The following is a 20,817-nucleotide window of genomic DNA, read 5'->3' as shown; positions in this document are numbered from 1 at the left end:
ATTTACTTATACACAAACTCACCTTTGTAAGAATCAAACATTTTTTTATCAGAAAATCGGTTTCCTCAATTATTTTGTCTTTGATGGTTTTCCTGCCCATTCTAAAATCTCGTAGAGTGGTTAAGGTGAACCTTCGCATGTGCTTCCATGTATCCCCATGACGAAAAATAATGCCTGCAATTATATCCATCAGAAAGAGGCAATGTAACACTTTGACACTGCGACTCCTGAGCCAAATGAAGAGTGAGACTCAGCATTATCAGGTATGGTAGTATAGTGATTATGTTACTGGACTGATAACGCCATAGACATGAGTTCAAATCCCACCATAGGCAGTTGGGGAATTTAAATTCAATTAAGTAAATCGGGAATAAAAGGCTAATATTAGTAAAGAAACTACCGGATTGTTGTAAAAACTCATCTGGTTCACTAATGTCCTTTAGGGAATGAAATCTGCTGCTTTTACCCGGTCTGGCCTATATATGACTCCAGACCCACAACAATGTGGTTGACTCTTAACTGCCCTCTGAAATGGCTTAACAAGCCACTCAGTTGTATTCAAGAAGGCAGCTCACCACCACCTTCTTGAGGGCAATTAGGCATGGGCAATAAATGCTGGCCCTGTCGGCGATGCCCACATCCGAAGAATGATAAAAAAAAATTAATTGGCAACCTACCTCCGAGAGCCCATGGAATAGCTGGTGTGGGAAATGGAAAGCAGTGGAGGGAGAAAGAAAGAAAGGCTTGCATTTTGTAAGATTCGCAAAATTCAGCAGATCCCCCAAAACCAAAAAGATTACCCTAAAGGAGGGATTTTTGGACTGTTAATAAACCATGTCAGAATGGTATAAGAATATTGGGCCTAAGGGAGATTTAAAATCAAAGACCCCAGGGTTTTGGTTTTATTTTTAAAAGCATGTTTGAGCCTGTGGAAGGAAAAAGGCTGCAACAAAGGAATTGGGATTGGCCTCTGTAAACGGACAGTTTTGGGTATTGGGATTAACCAAGCTGTCTGGGGACTATCTAGACTGTCTCAGTCATTTTACATACTGACAATAGACCAATGGAAAAGCAGTTCCCACCAAAATTACAGAACCATCCAAAACCTTGCATAATACAAAACATGCCACCAACCAACAAAAGAATCTCAAGGCCCCACAGGAAACTCAAAGACTAAGGACAAAACTGACAATTAAACGAGAGCTTAAGCAAGGGATGGAACCATCCCCAAACCAATTAAACAATTGAACAGATCAATATTAATGAGCCCGCCCAAAATCTAACAATTAGCAGGCCTCGTTTAGTATAATTGGAGGCCTGTTTTTACAAGAAAGCAGTTAGTTTATTGAGGGGAGTTCATCAAGGAAATCATCAAGAAGCAGTTCAAGCAGTTCTCTCTCTCTACAGAGTTCAGCAGTCAGTTCAGAAAGGCAGCTCTCTCTCTCTCTACACAGTTCGCTCTCGAGTTCGACACAGGAGTTCTCTCTCTCTGGAAGCAACAGGAGTGCTCTCTTTCTGGAAGCACCAGTTCTCTACAAAACTTCTCAACAGTGTCAGTGATCCAGAACATCACCAGACACGCAATCGAAGTCCTCTACTGTGTGCGGGGTACGGCAGGCACCAACCAACAGATCCAGCGAACCCCGAAACCGCAAACCAGCTCAACTGTCAAGGATTTGTTTGATGAGCATTATCCCTGGTCCTCTGGAGCCCAACTTAGCTAGTGAAGTGGGATTGGGAGAGGTAAAGTATTCTGTCTAATGTTATTTTCCCTCGTATATTCCAAAGTGTTCCCCCAATTTAGAGTGCTAAGATTATTGTGTTGTGTATTTTCTTTCTCAAATAAAGATCAAAGTTCTTTCCCAAAATTCAGTTGTCTGCTGCAATTTCATCACAGCCCCCAAATAAGTCCAGGGTCCAGAACCAAGGGAGTGGGAGCGATTCGAACTGCTCATAAGTCAGAGGCAAAGCTCACCCCAAACACCACCCCCTACAATTTCTATAGCACCGTTCACAACCTCAGGTTGTCCCAAAGCACTTTAAAGTCAATGAAGTACTTTTAAAGTGTAGTCACTGTTGTGATGCACAGCAAGATCCCACAAACAGCAATGCAACAATGTCTAAATAATCTGCTTTTAGTTACACTGAGGGATAAATATTGACCAAGACACTGGTGAGAGTTCCCACCCTCTTCTTTGAAATAGTGCCACAGGATATTCTACGTCCACCTGAGAGAACAAACAGGACCTCGGTTTAATGTCTTATCTGAAAGGCAGCACCTCCAACAGTGCAGCACTGCCCTGGAGTGTCAGCCTGGGTTATGTGCTCAAGTCTCTGGAGTGTGACTTGAACGCACAATCTTATAACTCAGAGGCGAGAGTGCTACCCACTGAGCCACAGCTGGCAGTAGACTGTGTTGCTTTTGTAGTGTATGTACCTTTTAAGAGAGAACTACTTTACAGCTCCTGTATACTGTAGTACCGGCAGTGACCACACCTGTATATAAGCCTTGAGCATGCCTCTGTACCCCCAGTCTTGAGACTACCCTACTCCAGTAAATACCTGTTGATTGTTAAGTTACAGCATTCGTGTGGTTATTGAAAAACATCATACTCTCAGAATCACGGATCTAACAGTGGCGACGAGTGTCGATTCGAATCTACCTGCAACTCTGCATTTCCCTTCGAGGATTCGCTCCGGGAGGGCGGTGGAAGAAAGTCGAGGCTAGAAACACGGGCGTCGACCACGAGCAACCGCCCAGTCGTCTGGCAGAGAGTGAACATCGCAGGGGAGGCTGTGGAGAGCCGGGCTTGGTTCCCCAGCCACGACGATCAGCAACAGACTGACGACAGGTACCAGGTACAGCGCAGACCCTTCCCGGACAGCGGCGGCTGGAGCCAACCGATGGCAGAGAAAAAGCCGAGCAGCGTCGACGGGGTAAGATAGAGGGTGAAGCGCACAGGGTGCAGCTGGGGGTTGAAAACCGAGCGGCGTCGAGGAAAAACAAAATGGAGAGTGAGAGAGGGTAAAGCAGCAGCTGGGTTCAGGACCGAGCGGCGGAAACGGGAAAGGCACACAGAAAAAAAGATGCGCAGAGCGCAGCCAGGGCTCAATGGCTGAACAGTGTCTGCGGGGAGAAGAAGGGAGAGCGCGGGAGACGCCATTGAGCTGCGGCGAAGGAAGAGCGCGGGAGACGCCATTTTTAGAAGCCGCAGCGGAGAAGAAGGGCGAGTGCGGGAAGAAAGGAAAGCGCGGGAGACGCCATTTTGTGCCAGCGGAGAAGAAGGGAAAGCGCGGGAGACGCAATTTTTGACAGTTAAATCACACCCAGGGATGCCGAAGAGTGGCAGTATCTCTACGTTCGACAATGAAGTCGAAGATTGGGCGACATATGTGGAACGTATTGAGGTGTACTGCAGGGCGAATGAAGTGCCAGATGCTAGGAAAGCACTGGTTTTGTTAAATTCCGTGGGTACAAAAACTTATGGGTTACTGTGAAACCTAATAACCCCAGAGAAGCCTGTGAATAAGAATTTCAAAAGCACAGTAGAAATCCGACAGGACCACTTAAACCCCACACCGCTGCTGATAGCAGAACGATTTAAGTTCCATAAAAGGAACCAACACAAAGACAAAAGCAATGCTGAGTACTTAACGGAACTGCGCAAGCTATCGAAACACTGCCAGTTTGGAGTGGGACTAGCAGATACGTTAAGGGACAAGTTTGTGTGTGGGCTTCAAAGTGAAGGAACCCAGAAACGGCTTCTATCAGAAAAGGATCTTACGCTGGACAAGGCTTTCAGTATGGCAGTATCACACGATGCAGCCGCAAGGGGCGCTGCAGAGATACAACGGAGACCGCAAGAATATGGCACCAATGAAATGTCCTATGGAACAGGGAAGTGTTATCGCTGCGGCAGAACAACACACGACCAGAAGGATTGTTGGTTCAAGGACCAAGTGTGCAGACAGTGTGGAAAAGCAGGACACATAGCAAGAGTCTGCAGGTCTGGGAAGAAAACCAACAGCAAGAAATCTCCACAGGAGAAGTACAAAAAGGTACACAAGGTGATGGATAGTAGTTCAGACGAACAGAAAAGTGATACAGACTCCGGAAGCAAGGAGCTGGGTTGTCTGAAACTACATAAGGTAACCAAAATGGAGGATCACCAGACTATCTGGGTTACACTCAAGATAGACGGAGTCCAAGTGAAAATGGAATTGGACACAGGATCAGCCCTAACAGTCATAAACCAAAGGGACTACAAGCGGCTATTTTCACATATACCCTTGAAAGCTACAGGGATTGTCTTGAAGACGTACACGGGGCAAAAAGTCTACCCCAAAGGAAAAATAAGGGTTAAAGTGATATACAAAGGCCAGGAAATACCTAAAATTGACTTATATGTATTGCCAGATGGAGGACCACCACTGCTAGGACGTGAATGGATCCGGAAGATACAATTAGATTGGCATTCCATACAGGCACTTAAGGTGGAGGCCAAAAAGGATGATGACATCACACCTGGATGACTGTCAAAAATGCTAACTGACGCAAAAGAAGTGTTCCAGGAGGGACTCGGAACACTAAAAGGCATAACAGCAACGATTAAAATAGAGGAAAATGCAAGTCCAAAGTTTCTTAAGGCCAGACCAGTGCCTTATGCGATCAGACCAGCCGTCGAAGCAGAGCTGGAAGGGTTGGAACGTTCAGGAGTACTGTCCAAAGTAGACTGGAGCGAGTGGGCTACACCCATCGTTCCTGTAATTAAGAGGTCGTTGAGTAATACGCCTGGGGAACCAAAGAAGGTCCGCATCTGTGGGGATTTTAAGGTGACAGTGAACCCAGTCCTTCACACGGTACAATATCCGCTTCCACGAATTGAGGATATTTTCACCTCGCTATCTGGAGGTAAACGCTTCACCAAAATTGATCTAGCCCAGGCGTACTTGCAAATGGAGGTAGAAGAAGCCTCGAAACAATACCTCATGATCAACACTCATAAAGGTCTCTATCAATACAACCGACTGGTGTTTGGGGTAGCATCGGCTCTGGCTATTTGGCAAAGGGCGATGGATCAAATCCTGCAAGGGATTCGAGGGACCCAGTGTTATTTGGACGACATCCTGGTCATGGGCGAAAATGACAGTGATCACCTCGCCAACTTGGAGAAGGTGCTCACCAGATTAAAGGAATATGGGCTACGAGCTAATCGCCACAAGTGCGAGTTTTCCAGAAGCAGATCTCGTATTGTGGCCACGTCATCGATGAAGAGGGGTTACATAAGTCCCCTGAAAAGATTGAGGCAGTAGTCAAGGCTCCAGCACCGGAAAATATGTCACAACTGAGGTCGTTCCTCGGGCTGGTAAACTACTACTGTAAGTTCTTACCAAATTTGCCAACGGTATTACACCCACTGAACACCCTACTGCACACAGGGGTACCATGGAAGTGGAATGACGAACGTAGACGAGCTTTCCAGAAGTGTAAAGAATTGATCACATCAAAAGAGGTGTTGGCCCATTTCAACCCAGCACTACCAATTCGTTTGGCATGTGATGCATCACCCTATGGTATTGGAGCGGTGCTGTCGCACAAATTCCCAGACGGGTTGGAGAGGCCAGTAGCCTTTGCGTCTCGGTCACTAACCTCAGCCGAGCGCAACTATGCCCAGATTGACAGGGAGGCCCTCAGCCTAGTATGGGGAGTAAAAAAATTCAACCACTATCTGCATGGGCAGAAGTTCACCTTGCTGACTGACCACCAACCACTTGTCTCCATCTTTAATCCTAAGAAGGGCGTTCCAGTGATGACTGCACAACGGTTACAAAGATGGTCCCTGTTTCTAGGGGCGAATCAATATGAAATAGAATATAAAGGCACGAAACAGCATGGAAACGCTGATGGGCTATCACGCCTGCCACTGCCTACTGTGGAGGAAGCACCAACAGTGGACCCTATCGAGATATTTTATTCGTCAATAATTGAACGATTGCCAGTAACGAACGCGGATATAGAGAAGGAGACCCGCAATGATCCGACACTGTCTCGGGTATATGATTTGACGGTGAGGGGATGGCCAACACATGGCGACTCACTGTTGCCAGCATTCTCATCCAGAAGAGAACAGCTGTCATTATGCCAGGGGACAGTGATGTGTGAATCCCGAGTGGTGATTCCACCCAAGTTAAGGGAGAGAGTGCTAAATGAGCTTCATGAAGGTCATCTGGGAGGGGTGAAAATGAAAAGCCTTGCTAGGGCTTATGTGTGGTGGCCGGGGATCGATCAACAAATCGAGGACCTAACCAAGAGCTGCTCAGGATGCCAGAAGGTCCAAAATGCACCACCACATGCCCCTCTACACCCATGGGAGTGGCCCTCCTCTCCATGGCAACGGGTGCACATTGATTTTGCTGGTCCATTCATGGACTCAATGTTCTTAATAGCAGTGGATGCTCACTCGAAATGGCCTGAGGTGATAAAAATGTCCTCAACCACTACAGAGAAAACGATTGCAGTCCTATGGACCATATTTGCCAGGAACGGCTTGCCAGAGCAGATTTGCTCTGATAATGGACCACAGTTTGTGTCCGAAGAGTTTCGGAAATTTATGAGAAGGAATGGGGTAAGGCATTACACATCCGCCCCGTATCATCCAGCCAGAAATGTATTGGCTGAGAGGTTCGTACAAACCTTTAAAAAGGCGATAAAGGCCATGTGCAACGATGAAATTCCACTACAGCATAAGGTGGACAATTTCCTATTAGCCTACAGAAATGCGACACATGCAGCCACCAACCAGACTCCGGCCATGATGTTCTTTAACCGAAGGTTGAGATCTCGTCTGGATTTGCTCCGACCAAATGTGCGAAGAAATGTTGAGGATAAACATTTCCAGCACATCAATGAGAAGCCGACAAGGAGCTTCAATGTAGGACAATCAGTCTTGGCCCGTGACTACCGAACAGAGAAATGGCAACCCGGAACGATATGCACAAGGCAGAGGCCATTAATGTACACAGTGGATGTCGGGGAGAACATTGTGAGACGCCACGTCGATCAGATCTTAGCGTCACAGGAACGAGTCAACCCCATGTCTCGAGTACCTGGGGATGAACCCGACATACCTTAGCATCTACCTCAGAACCAATAGCAGTGGAAACCGATGAACTAACCGACGAAAGGGGCCAGAATCGCCTCCGCACCAAGAACAAGAACCTCAGGAAAGGCGCTATCCCGAAAGGATCAGGAAGCCGCCCCAAAGACTGAATGTATAAATGGACTATTGTTGTTTAATGTACATGTTAAAGTGTTAATTGTTATTTGAATATTATGGGTACTGCTAATCTAAAAGGGGAGGAATTGTAGTGTATGTATCTTTAAGAGAGAACTACTTTTACAGCTCCTGTGTACTGTAGTACCGGCAGTGACCACACCTGTATATAAGCCTTGAGCATGCCTCTGTACCCCCAGTCTTGAGACTACCTTACTCCAGTAAATACCTGTTGATTGTTAAGTTACAGCATCCGTGTGGTTATTGAAAATCATCATACTCTCAGAATCACGGATCTAACAGTTTTGGGGGTAATGTAGAGGGATCTTCACACATCATCAAACTGTGCTACATCCACGGTGGGATTGCTTGACTAGATGGTCAAAGTGGAACAGTGTTCCATTTCCCAACACCATTATGAGAACAACGTTTTTGAAAAGTTTTTTTAAAAAGTCATAAAAACTTCAAATATAAATAAAAATATTTATGTTTAGCAGATGTTCGGTTAATACTTCTTCAGTTGCCAATTAACTTTAATAGAAAGTGTTGGAAATTACTATTGGCGAGATTCGGGTTATATCTGAATGACATTAGCTTGCCCGCATGCATAGAATTACATAGAATTTACAGCACAGAAACAGGCCATTCAGCCCAACTGGTATATTCTGGTGTTTATGCTCCACAGGAGCCTCCTCCCACCCCTCTTCATCTAACCCCATCAACATATCCTTCAATTTCTTTATGCATTAATAAAGACATTAAGATATTAACACTGCTGTCAAAATAGTGGAAAAGAGGATGCCTTTATAGGCTGTTGTTTTCAAATAGTATTCAGGTATTCTGTGATTAAATACAAACATGTTTTGTAGAATTTACAGAGAATTAGTTACCAATCTTATTCAAATGGTTATTTCTGTCTTCCAAAGTCCTTTAAATATGATAATGAAGTTAAAGATGAGAGTTACCATATCCCTTTGTAATTGCCTCAAATATTGGGATGCGTGCTCTTTCTCCAAACTCATCTGGATGGTTGACAAGGGCATCCTTCACTGTCTCATAGCTGGTTAGCACCCCGAAATTTGTGGATCCCAACTTGATGCTGAATACTGTGCCATACTTCTCAGATAGCTTAAACAAGAGGAATAAGTTTCCATGACCAATTAATTCAATTTGTTTTACATTGCATGTCTTGTGATGCTTCTCAATAATGCATTGTGACATGTTCATCTATACGATCAAACTATCATATATCTAAAATAGCACAGAACAGTTCAACATTTACTTCAGCTCAAATAATTGATAACAGTTACCGGATTACTGTGGCATTGTTCATGGGTAGTCCGCGGTCTGGTGTATGGTATGCTGTGCATCTAACCTGTTTGTCCTTTGAAGCCACTGATACAGTACTCTCTGTGGCTAAATGGTCTAAATAAGCAAGTGGTAGTAATTATAGCTGCTTGTAAACTCCTGAGGTTAATCACAGAGCTAAACTCTGGCTCCGGGTCAGAATAACCCATCATGAATTGACTGGCTTTCTTTCAAAATAAGACAGGACTATTTCAGTAGACCAATTACATCTGTTCCACTGAACTAATTACCTCTCATCTTGACTAAATTCTTTCCCTCCTTGCCTAGTCTCCACCCACCTACATCTGTGAACATTCTGATGCTCTCAGATTCTCCAGAGGCCCGAATCATCTCCTTATTACCTTCAATGCTCAGTTCCCCGACAACACCATCCCCATTGAAGATGGCTTCCAGGGCCTCCACTTATTTCTTGAACAGTCCCATCCTCCTCCACTTGGCTAAACTTGTTCTCATCTTGTACAATCTCTCTTTTAACTTCACTCATTTCCTCCAATTAAAAGCTGTTGTGATGGGATCCCACATGGATCCCAGCTATGCCTGTTTTTCTTTGTGTGATATGTGGAACAATGTCCAAATCTGACTCCCAGTACATTGATGGTTGTGTTGGTGCTGCTTCTTGCTTTCACTCTGAGCTGTGAAATACACTAACTGTACTTCTGATTTCTACCCATCTTTGACTCTTCCCTTTTCTCTCTCTCTGGTAATGTTTTTCCACAGATATCTAATGTAAGCCAACAGATTCCCACAGCTACCAGGATTATACTTCTTTCAACCCTCCTTACTGTAAAAACTCTATCCCTTTCTCTCAGCTTCTCCATCCCCCCTGCATCTACTCTGCTAACACTGCCTTCTTCACCAAAACCCACAAAATGTCCTTTTTCCTCCCTCAAGATTTCTCCCCCACAGTGGTCAACAGGACCCTTTACCATTTCCATCTCATGACTCTCTACTCGCCCCTTAGCCAAACCTTCCACTCCGCCAGCCTGCACATCCACCAGATCATCTTCCACTATTTCCATCACCTCCAACCTGATCCCATCACCAAGCAGAACTTCTCCTCCCTTCCCCTCTCTGCTTTCCATAGGGACTGTTTCCTTCCACGATACCCTTGTCCACTCTTTTACCATCCCCAATTTTCTGCTGCCCTCACCCGAGCACTTTTCCATGCAACTGAAGCAGATGTCGATACCTGTCCATTCACCTCTTCCCAAACTGTTCTCCAGGGTCTCCAACACTCCTTCCATGTCAGACAGCAATTGATGTTTACTTCCTCCAATCTGGTAAACTGCAATCACTAATCATAGTAAGAAGTCACACAACACCAGGTTATAGTCCAACTGTTTTATTTGAAATCACAAGCTTTCGGAGCGCTGCTCCTTTGTCAGGTGAAGTGGAGAGATGCATAAAGACACAGCTTATATAGTCAGAGAATAATGCCAGATGATTACAGGTAATCTTTCTAACTGCCATTTATCACACCTCGGCAGAGAGATAATCATAGCAATCAAAGGTGTGAATATGTCCAAACAGGTCAGTCAGGAAAACATTACATCAAAGAACAATGAGGTGGGGTCACAAGGGGTCAAATGTTGCAGATGCTGGGGTCTGTATGAAAAACAAAAAACAGACAAAAAACATTTATTTTGCTGGAAATCACAGCAGGTCTGGCCGCATCTGTGTAGAGAGAACAAGCCAATGACAACTCGAGTCTGGATGACCCTATGTCAGATGGGGTTACATGTAGTGTGACATGAACCCAAGATCCCGGTTGAGGCCATCCTCATGAGTGCGGAACTTGGCTATCAGTTTCTGCTCTACGATTTTGCGTTGCCGTGTGTCTCGAAGGCCGCCTTGGAGAATGCTTACCCGTAGATCGGAGGCTGAATGTCCTTGACTGCTGAAGTGTTCCCCGACTGGGAGGGAACACTCCTGCCTGGTGATTGTTGTGCGGTGTCCGTTCATCTGTTGTCGCAGTGTCTGCATGGTCTCGCCAATGTACCATGCTCCGGGGTATCCTTTCCTGCAACGTATGAGGTAGACAACGTTGGCCAAGTCATATGAGTATGTACCATGTACCTGGTGGGTGGTGTCCTCATGTGTGATGATGGTATCTGTGTTGATGATCTGGCAGGTCTTGCAGAGGTTGCCGTGGCAGGGTTGTGTGGTGTCGTGGACGCTGTTCTCCTGAATGCTGGGTAATTTGCTGTGAACGATGGTCTGTTTGAGGTTAGGCGGCTGTTTGAAGGCGAGTAGTGGAGGTGTGGGGATGGCCTTAGCGAGGTGTTCATCATCATCGGTGACATGTTGAAGGCTGTGAAGAACATGGTGTAGTTTCTCCGCTCCGGGGAAGTACTGGATGACGAAGGGTACTCTGTTGGTTGTGTCCCGTGTTTGTCTTCTGAGGAGGTCTATGCGATTTTTTGCTGTGGCCCATCGAAACTGTCGATCGACGAGTCGAGCGTCATATCCCGTTCTTACAAGGGCGTCTTTCAGAGTCTGTAGGTGTCCATCGCGTTCCTCCTCGTCTGAGCAGATCCTGTGTATTCGCAGGGCTTGTCCACAGGGGATGGCTTCTTTAATGTGGTTAGGGTGGAAGCTGGAGAAGTGGAGCATCCTGAGGTTGTCCGTGGGCATGTGGTAGAGTGAAGTGCTGAGGTGTCCGTCTTTGATGGAGATTCGTGTGTCCAAGAATGAAACTGATTCTGAGGAGTAGTCCATGGTGAGTTTGATGGTGGGATGGAACTTGTTGATGTTATCGTGTAGTCTTTTCAGTGATTCTTCGCCGTGGGTCCATAGGAAGAAAATGTCGTCGATGTATCTGGTGTATAGCATTGGTTGGAGGTCCTGTGCAGCGAAGAAGTCTTGCTCGAACTTGTGCATGAAGATGTTGGCGTATTGGGGTGTGAATTTGGTCCCCATGGCTGTTCCATGTGTTTGGGTAAAGAACTGGTTGTCGAAGGTGAAGACATTGTGGTCAAGGATTAAGCGGATGAGTTGTAGGATGGCGTCTGGAGATTGGCTGTTGTTGGTGTTGAGTACTGAGGCTGTCGCAGCGATGCCGTCATCGTGGGGGATACTGGTGTAGAGTGCCGAGACGTCCATCGTAGCGAGGAGTGTTCCTGGTTCAACTGGTCCATGGGTGCTGAGTTTCTGTAAGAAGTCTGTAGTGTCGCAACAGAAGCTGGGGGTTCCCTGTACGATGGGTTTCAGGATGCCCTCGACGTATCCAGAGAAGTTCTCACACAGGGTTCCGTTGCCTGATATGATAGGATGTCCGGGTGTGTTGGCTTTGTGTATCTTTGGGAGGCAGTTGAAGTCTCCCACGCGGTGAGTACGTGGGATGAGAGCGCGTAGGATGCTTTGAAGGTCTGGATCGAAGGTCTTGATCAGTCTGTTGAGTTGGCAGGTGTGTTCTTTGGTCGGATCTGCGGGTAACTGTCTGTAGTGTTCCTGGTTGTCCAGTTGTCGGTATGCTTCTTTGCAATAGTCCGTTCTGTTCTGTATGACGATGGCTCCTCCTTTGTCTACTGGTTTGATGACGATGTTGCGGTTGGTCTTGAGAGCGTGGATGGCATTGCGTTGTGCTCGGGTGACATTCTGGACTGTCTTGTGAGTGCGGCTGATGAATCTGGCATTGATGCATCTCCTGACAGCTTGAGCATCCATGTCAAGCTTAGGGCAGCAACCCTCTGGAGGGGTCCAATTTGACTCTTTCTTCTTTGGTTGCTGCACTGCGGATCCCTCTGTCTGCTGTTCCGGATCATTGGTTGTCTCATTGGGTTCGCTGCTGACATCTTGGGATTTGTGGAAGAATTCCCGGAGCCTCATTCTCCTGATGAATTCCTCTGTGTCTGCCGCGAGACCGATGGGGTCCATTTTGGTGGTGGGGCAGAAATTGAGCCCTCAGCTGAGAACTTCAATTTCATCTGGTTGAAGACAAACACGGGACACAACCAACAGAGTACCCTTCGTCGTCCAGGAGTTCCCCGGAGCGGAGAAACTACACCATGTTCTTCGCAGCCTTCAACATGTCATTGATGATGATGAGCACCTCGCTAAGGCCATCCCCACGCCTCCACTACTCGCCTTCAAACAGCTGCCTAACCTCAAACAGGCCATTGTTCGCAGCAAGTTACCCAGCTTTCAGGAGAACAGCGACCGCGACACCACACAACCCTGCCACGGCAACCTCTGCAAGACATGCCAGATCATCAACACAGATACCATCATCACACGTGAGGAAACCACCCACCAGGTACATGGTACATACTCATGTGACTCGGCCAACATTGTCTACCTCATACGTTGCAGGAAAGGATGCCCCGGAGCATGGTACATTGGCGAGACCATGCAGACACTGCGACAACGGATGAACGGACACCGCGCAACAATCGCCAGGCAGGGGTGTTCCCTCCCAGTCGGGGAACACTTCAGCAGTCAAGGACATTCAGCCTCCGATCTACGGGTAAGCATTCTCCAAGGCGGCCTTCGAGACACACGACAACGCAAAATCGTAGAGCAGAAACTGATAGCCAAGTTCCGCACTCATGAGGACGGCCTCAACCGGGATCTTGTGTTCATGTCATGCTACATGTAACCCCACCTGACGTAGGGTCATGCAGACTCGAGTCGTCGTTGGCTTGTTCTCTCTACACAGATGCGGCCGGACCTGCTGTGATTTCCAGCAAAAAAAATGTTTTTTTGTCTGTTTTTTGCTTTTCATACAGACCCCAGCATCTGCAACATTTGACCCCTTGTGACCCCACCTCATTGTTCTTTGATGTAATGTTTTCCTGACTGACCTGTTTGGACACCATTCACACCTTTGATTGCTGTGATTATCTCTCTGCCGAAGTGTGATAAATGGCAGTTAGAAAGATTACCTGTAATCATCTGGCATTATTCTCTGACTATATAAGCTGTGTCTTTATGCATCTCTCCACTTCACCTGATGAAGGAGCAGCGCTCCGAAAGCTTGCGATTTCAAATAAAACTGTTGGACTATAACCTGGTGTTGTGTGACTTCTTACATTTGTCCACCCCAGTCCAACACCGTCATCTCCACACCATGGCTACTAATCATAGTGCAATCTCTTCTGCGTTGAGGAGATCAATTGAAGTTTATGAGATCACTTTGATGATTTCCTCATTCTGTCAATAAGTGTGACGCTGAGCTCCCCATGACTTGTCACTTTACCACTCACTCTCAATCACACAGTGACCTCTCATCTTCGCACCAAGTTCCGCTCACCCATCACCCCTGTGCTTGCTGACCTACATTGGCTCCCAGTCCAGCAACGCCTCAATTAAAAAATTCTCATCCTTGTGTTGAAATCCCTCTATATAGTCTCACCCCTCCCTAACTCTGTAACCTCCTCCAGCCCTACAACTCCTCTGAGATCTCTGCGCTCCTCCAATTCTGGCGTTCTGCACATCCCTGATTTCCATCACCCCAGCACTGACGGCCATGCCTTTAGGTGCCTAGTTCCGAAGCTCTGGAATTCCTTCCCTAAATCTCTCTGCCTCTCTCTCCTCCTTTAAGTCACTCCGTAAAACATAACTTTTTGACCAACATCTGTCCTAATATCTTCTTATGTAGCTTGGTGTCAAATGTCTGATAACGCTCCTGTGAAGCGCCTTGGGACATTTGGACTACATTAAAGGTGCTATATAAATGCAAGTTGTTGTTATATTACACTGTTGTGGCCAAGTTCAACACAAGCATCAGGAACACTATCTTATTGTTTTCCTTGGTTCTGTGCAGTTCTCTAATCTGACCGTAAATAACCAGATCTTAGAGGATATAACTATTTTCCAGTATTCCAGTTATAGTTCGGGATTGATAGATTCATGATGATTAATTATGCTGTTCTTCAGCATGTTGATATCAGTCACTTTCCAAAGCACTGGAATCCAGCATGCAGTGTAAGCGAATGGACCATGCAGCCAAAAATAGAAGCGATCCATGTATCGATCCATGGAATACTCCACAATAAGACCCTACTATGGCCCATCTTGAGTACTCATCTGAAAAATATGGCCCTGTCTTTACTCTTAAACAACAAAAACACTAATTTCCTGGCCTCTCATTCAAGGCCACCAGCGTGGCATATTTTCAAGACTCGGCCCAGAAGTACAACATCTCATAACTTAGTCGCAATTCCCAGCTGTCACTGCTTATGGGAAGAGAGCCCATACCAGGGCTAAGTACCAGAGCACCGCGATTCCATGTCTTGCTACAGAAACAATGACAAATGAACGATGACCGCTTCAATTGGCAGGCTGCAAGACCCTGGGAAACTATCTGTGCAGTAGAACCCAATGAGTACTCCTTTAGTGGAGGACAGGTGACTTCAGATCGCATCCTCGACTGGTACATAGTGCCAGCTCCCATTCAAATGATTGGAGCTGATTGGGAGACATCTTCCCCACCATTTGCAAACCCTTTTCTATCATATAACTGTGTAAAAATAGAAGGCCTAGTGAGTGGCTATATTCTCAGTTATACTGAGCCCAGGCTTTGTAATCCAAGCCCCCTGGCATTACTAGACCAGTTCAAGAGGGAAGGACACGAACTGAGATATACCTTGAAACCAGCAATGACCCTTTTACGTAAAAAGTCAATGACACCAGTTTCTATCTCAACTCCAGTCAACAAAATCATTACTCTATCACGTGCACAAGTAGCCGATGTTATATCAACTAATCTTCACTCAATATTGACATCACTTCATTGCCAACTTTACTTTTGATAAAAGTTTGTTCTGTTTACACAAAGTTAAACTGAAATAGAAGTCACAAAACCTGTGCTGCCCGTGTCCTAACTCCTTCCAAGTCCTGTTCAACTGCTACCCCTGTGCTCGCTGACCTACATTGGCTCCCGGTTAAGCAACGCCTTAATTTTAAAATTCTCATTCCTGTTTGAAAGTTCCTAATTGGCCTCCCCCTCCCTATCTCTGTTACCTCCTCCAGCCTTACCGCCCTCTGAGAGCTCTGTACTCCTCCAATTCTGGCCTCTTGAGCATCCCCGATTTTCTTCACTCCACCATTGGTTTCCGTGCCTTCAGCTGCCAAGGCCCTAAGCTCTGGAATTCCCTCCCTAAATCTCTCCACCTCTCTACCTCTCTTTCCTCTTTTAAGACGCTCGTTAAAACCTACCTCTTTGACCAAGCTTTTTGCTATCTTCCCCATTATCTCCGTATGTGGTTCGGTGTCAAATTTTGTTGTCTAACGCTCCTGTGGCATTTTACTACGTTAAAGGTGCTATATTAATGCAAGTTTTTGTTGTTGTGACAACAACTTGTGTTTATATAATGCCTTTAACATGGAGAAAATTCCCAAGGCGTTTCATGGAGGTGGCAAACAGCTAATAGGCCACCAATTGACTATATGTGTTTCATTGCCTCTTACCTCCATCAAAGATTTTTGTGGCTTCTTCAGATCCAACATCGGACAAAGTCAACATGGATTTACAAAAGGTAAATCGTGCTTGACTAATCTACTGGAATTTTTTGAGGATGTAACTGGTAAAATAGATAAGGGAGAACCAGTGGATGTGGTGTATTTGGACTTTCAGCAGGCTTTCGATAAGGTCCCGCATAAGAGATTAGCGTGTAAAGTTAATGCACATGGGATTGGGGGCAAGGTATTGACTTGGATAGAGAACTGGTTGGCAGGCAGAAAGCAAAGAGTTGGAATAAACGGGTCTTTTTCCGAGTGGCAGGCAGTGACTAGTGGGGTACTGCAGGGATCGGTCCTTTGACCCCAGCTATTCACAATATATATTAATGATCTAGACAAGGGAACTAGATGTAATATCTCCAAATTTGCAGACGACACAAAGCTGGGTGGGCATGTGTGCTGTGAGGAGGATGCAGAGAAACTCCAGGATGATTTGGACAGGTTGGGTGATTGGGCAGAAGCATGGCAGATGCAATATAACGTGGATAAATGTGAGGTTATCCACTTTGGTGTCAAAAACAGGAAGGCAGATTATTATCTGAATGGCAATAGATTGGGAGAAGGGGAAGTGCAACGAGACCTGGGTGCCCTTGTGCATCAGTTGCTGAAGGTAAGCATGCAGGTGCAGCAGGCGGTTAAGAAGGCAAATGGTATGTTGGCCTTCGTAGCGAGAGGGTTTGAGTACAGGAACAAGGATGTCTTGCTGCAGTTGTACAGGGCCTTGGTGAGACCACCTCTTGAGTATGGTGTGCAGTTTTGGTCGCCTTATCTGAGGAAGGATGTTCTTGCCATGGAAGGAGTTCAGCGAAGATTCACCAGGCTGATACCTGCGATGGCAGGAATGACGTATGAGGACAGATTGGGTCAATTGGGCTTATACTCGCTGGAGTTTAGAAGAATGAGAGGGGATCTCATTGAAACTTATAAAATTCTGACAGGACTGGACAGACTAGATGCAAGAAGGATGTTCCCAATGGTCGGGGAGTCCAGAACCAGGGTTCATAGTCTAAGGATAAGGGGTAAGCGATTTAGGACAGAAATGAGGAGGAATTTCTTCACCCAGAGAGTGGTGAACCTGTGGAATTCTCTACCACAGAAGGCAGTAGAGGCCAATTCATTAAATATATTCAAGAAGGAGTTGGATATATTTCTTAAGGCTAAAGGGATCAAGGGGTATGGGGAGGAAGTAGGGACCGGGTACTGAATTTGGATGATCAGCCATGATCGCATTGAATGGCGGAGCAGGCTCGAGGGGCCAAATGGCCTACTCCTGCTCCTATCTTCTATGTTTCTATGTTTAACATGTGCAGATTGCCAATCACTGGGAGCGGAACAAATCCCGGAGGGAAGTTGATGGTCCCATGAGATTTAGTCCCAGTGTTAAAATACACGAGGAGGATAATGGTCAGAGTAGCAGCAGCACCACCATGATTGCATCCAAAGGGAAAACACTTGCAAACAACATACTGGGATCCAAACTGGTGGGACCCAATCTTTCAACTGTGTGTGCACTGGAAGGAGTTGTTAGTCTATGTTACAACATAGTACCTTTTCGAATGGTCGAGAGGTGAGCCCCCAAACCCCTTAAAGCATAAGCTTACACAGCTCGACGTGGTTTAAAGTTGTTACTCTCCGGCTAAACCTCGTACTGCAGTAGTTTATGGCAGGGACCCACCTCTCCAAACCAAGAGCAAGTGACTCTCCCTCCTCGAGGCCCGAAATACTTAAAGTTCAACACACCCCTCCCCGCCAGTGGTAATAACATCCCTGTCGTTTACAAAAAAAAAACAATAAGTCGTGTCTAGATTAACAATTAGCTTTTCTTCCCCGTATCCCTGGGACTGTATAATTATCGTAATTACAGTGGGACTAGCTGAAGTGGTCTTGCAGAGAGCCGGCATGGGGTCGACGGCCCGAATGGCCTCCTTCTGTGCTGTAACCATTCTATGATTCTATCACATTCTATCCTGTGAAACATTAAACACAACGCTGAGCCAAAAGAAACTTGATCAATGTTTTCTTTTCTAGAACAAGTGCTTTGTCAACGGGATTTGGTCCATCGGATAGCACACTTTGCAAAACTTTGAACCTGAATTTGTGGTGGGTATGCTGGCGTACTCTGAGAGTTCGCTGTCATACCGCTTTTGAAATGTACAGCAAGTTCGGGATTTCCGCCTGCGCTAAATCCCGAACTTGCAATCTGTCAAGTTCCGATTTGACAGATCATCCGCACGACACCGCACCTACATTGAAAACCTCATTGCTGGCACCGTTTTGGGCGAATTGCCCACCAACTGCTCAGCAATTACGCACGGAAATTTTACAGCTGGTGCAAACAGGTGCAGGGCCTTTTCCCAAAGCGTAAGGGGCATTAAAACATCCTCATCTGTTGCTTTATTACTGTATTGGATGCTTTCTTTTCAATCAGATGACATCCAGAAACGTTGTAGAACCTGAGTGTCTCATTTTGGACGGCCCCTGGCGAAAATGTGGAATACACAATAATTAAAACTGCCCTTCTTCATACAGGTATTTTGATAAACAAATGCTGATCTTATCCCGGTCTCACTCTCGCTACATCAATTCATCAGACAAGGGGCAAAATGCAAAACGCACTTTGGACAAAGGCATAAAAATCAGAATATCCTTGTTTTAATTGAAAGTAAAATCAGAGCTATGTGTATCCGAAGTTTATTGCAACGTTTATTCTCTAAACATAAATGTTTCAAAGATCAGTTCTCAATGAGAGACCTTCAGCTTCCTGATTGGAGCACCAGGCCCACGCGCTCCCAGGTACGCTTCCGCACACGTTGCGCCCTGGGATCCGTGGGCCATTACGCTGCCCTCCAGTACGCAGTGTCAAACAGCAAGCTCGAGAAGGAGGGTTCCCATCAGGTAAGTTCGCAATCTATTCAATGCCATCAGCGTACTCCGTAGGTACGGCACCGACTGCAAAATCCAGCCCGATCTCTTTGTCCTTCAGTGTGTTGCTGAGAGTTTTTTCAAGAAGACCAAGGCCGGAATCTTTATCCTGGAGTTGGGTTGTGTGCGTGCGAGTTGCCCGCGTAGTGGGTCGGGAGCTCGAAGATGTGAACAGCGCGTTCTGCAGTGCGAATTTAACTTTATTGTCCCCTCTTAAAACAGTCAGGCAGATTTCCTGGCCCAGTTAAATGGAGCGGGTCTGATGATGTCACCGACGACTCGTTTCCAGCACCGATATTTAAAGCAGCCTTGCAAACCTCTCATTTGAAGGTTGCTGTCGGAATGTTGAAGGTGATTTCCAGAGCTATAAATTGCAGAACAGCATTGACAATTCTGTGGGTCATGGAGACACAAAGGCAGCCCCAAGATTCCCAGATGCCTCCCTGGATGTGCTGCTCCAGGGAGTCAGAGCACGCAGGGAGGTCCTCTTCCCTGTGATGGCAGAAAAAGACTGGCAAAAGACACAAAGAGAGCATGGTTAGAGATCGCAGTGGAGGTCAGCAGCAGGGATGTGGCCAGGAGGACGTGGATCTAGTGCCGCAAGAGATTCTCATGATCTCATGAGGTTAGGATAGTTGCGTGCAATGCCACCTACATCCTGATGTGCCTGTCACCACAACCCCATCACTCTGCCTTTCCAAGACTACTCCTGCACATCACTCCTCACACCAACCCTCCTTGCAGGTCCACCCATTCCTCGCTGTCTCTGCACCTACTCACATCCCCATCTGACTAACCACCACAGACACTCACCCTCATCCTAATGCAATCATAGCAAGTAACACCACAGAAGGAGGCCATTTGGCAATGTCACGCCACTCCCTCACAGTCACTCTCTACAGATGTAGCCCATCCATTCCTTACACACATTCCATCACTCTCACTCAAAGTTCTCTTCTTTCCCCCCTTGCAGCAGAAGAGAGTGCACAGCAATAGAGAGAGACAGAGAACCGGAGATGGCCCTCCAGTCTTCAATAATTTGACTCCAGCAGAGGAAGAGGCCCTGGCGATCTCTGGAGTTCCAGAGCTGCTGGAAGTGAGAGATGGAGAGAGGAGGAACCTCCCAGCAACCTGATGACAGAATTTAATCAGCAGCCAGTGAAATGTCATCATGTGCATAATGGTAACGATACCCATTCTTATTATAACACTTCTAATTCATCTCTTTACTCTCCCACAGGTCCATTAACTGCCTCCCACCCCCACTGTCCAGCCGGAGGAGGAAGTTGACTCCTCAGAGGAAGCGCCATTCTCTGAGGGTGCACCATCAGCAGACCCAAGCATGCCCAGCACCAGCGCAGATACACACACCTTGGGCCCTGTGAGGGATAGAGTAGTGTTGTCACCTGGTGTCTCACACATCACAAGTGAGCAAGAGGAGATGGTCTTGACAGCAGTGGAGACTCCTCACCAGAGGGCACAGGACACTCCAAGTTCTGCTGAGCTGCATGCAGATGCTGAGCCTCGGGGGCCATTGAGAAAGAGGGTGATCTTAGAGGGGCAGCAACATTTGCATCAAGCTCTGGCAGCTTTGCAGTCGCGATTTGTGTAAATGTTGAGAGAATGGAGGAGTCCATCTCCAACATGAGCACCACCATCTCGCAGGCGATGGCAACAATGTGCTGTTCCATGGAAAGGATGGCCACCTGCATGGAGCAGCTAATGTGCTGGTCACATGAGCACATGCTAGTTGTGGACAATATATGGCAGGCGCTCATAGACCACATCTCAA

At 46.5% G+C, this 20,817-nt stretch overlaps 1 protein-coding gene across 1 annotated transcript in view; it reads right to left on the bottom strand.

Annotated features, from left to right (window-relative positions):
- LOC147110683 (cytochrome P450 2C39-like) overlaps positions 1-16,107 on the bottom strand; it is a 28,209-nt gene extending 12,102 nt beyond the window's left edge. Inside the window, exons 1-3 of the mRNA XM_085999947.1 lie at positions 16,053-16,107; positions 9,767-9,936; positions 8,240-8,402 (exon numbers count right to left, since the gene is read on the bottom strand). Of these exons, the coding sequence (XP_085856073.1) occupies positions 8,240-8,402; positions 9,767-9,936; positions 16,053-16,107 (388 nt within the window). The remainder of the gene's footprint in view (positions 1-8,239; positions 8,403-9,766; positions 9,937-16,052) is intronic.
- Between the last annotated feature and the right edge of the window lie 4,710 nt (positions 16,108-20,817).

Source organism: Somniosus microcephalus, chromosome 11 (assembly GCF_052327205.1).
Source record: "Somniosus microcephalus isolate GS21.2 chromosome 11, FLI_Smic_1.0, whole genome shotgun sequence".
NCBI lineage: Eukaryota > Metazoa > Chordata > Chondrichthyes > Squaliformes > Somniosidae > Somniosus > Somniosus microcephalus.
This window is presented reverse-complemented; position numbering and strand designations above follow the sequence as displayed.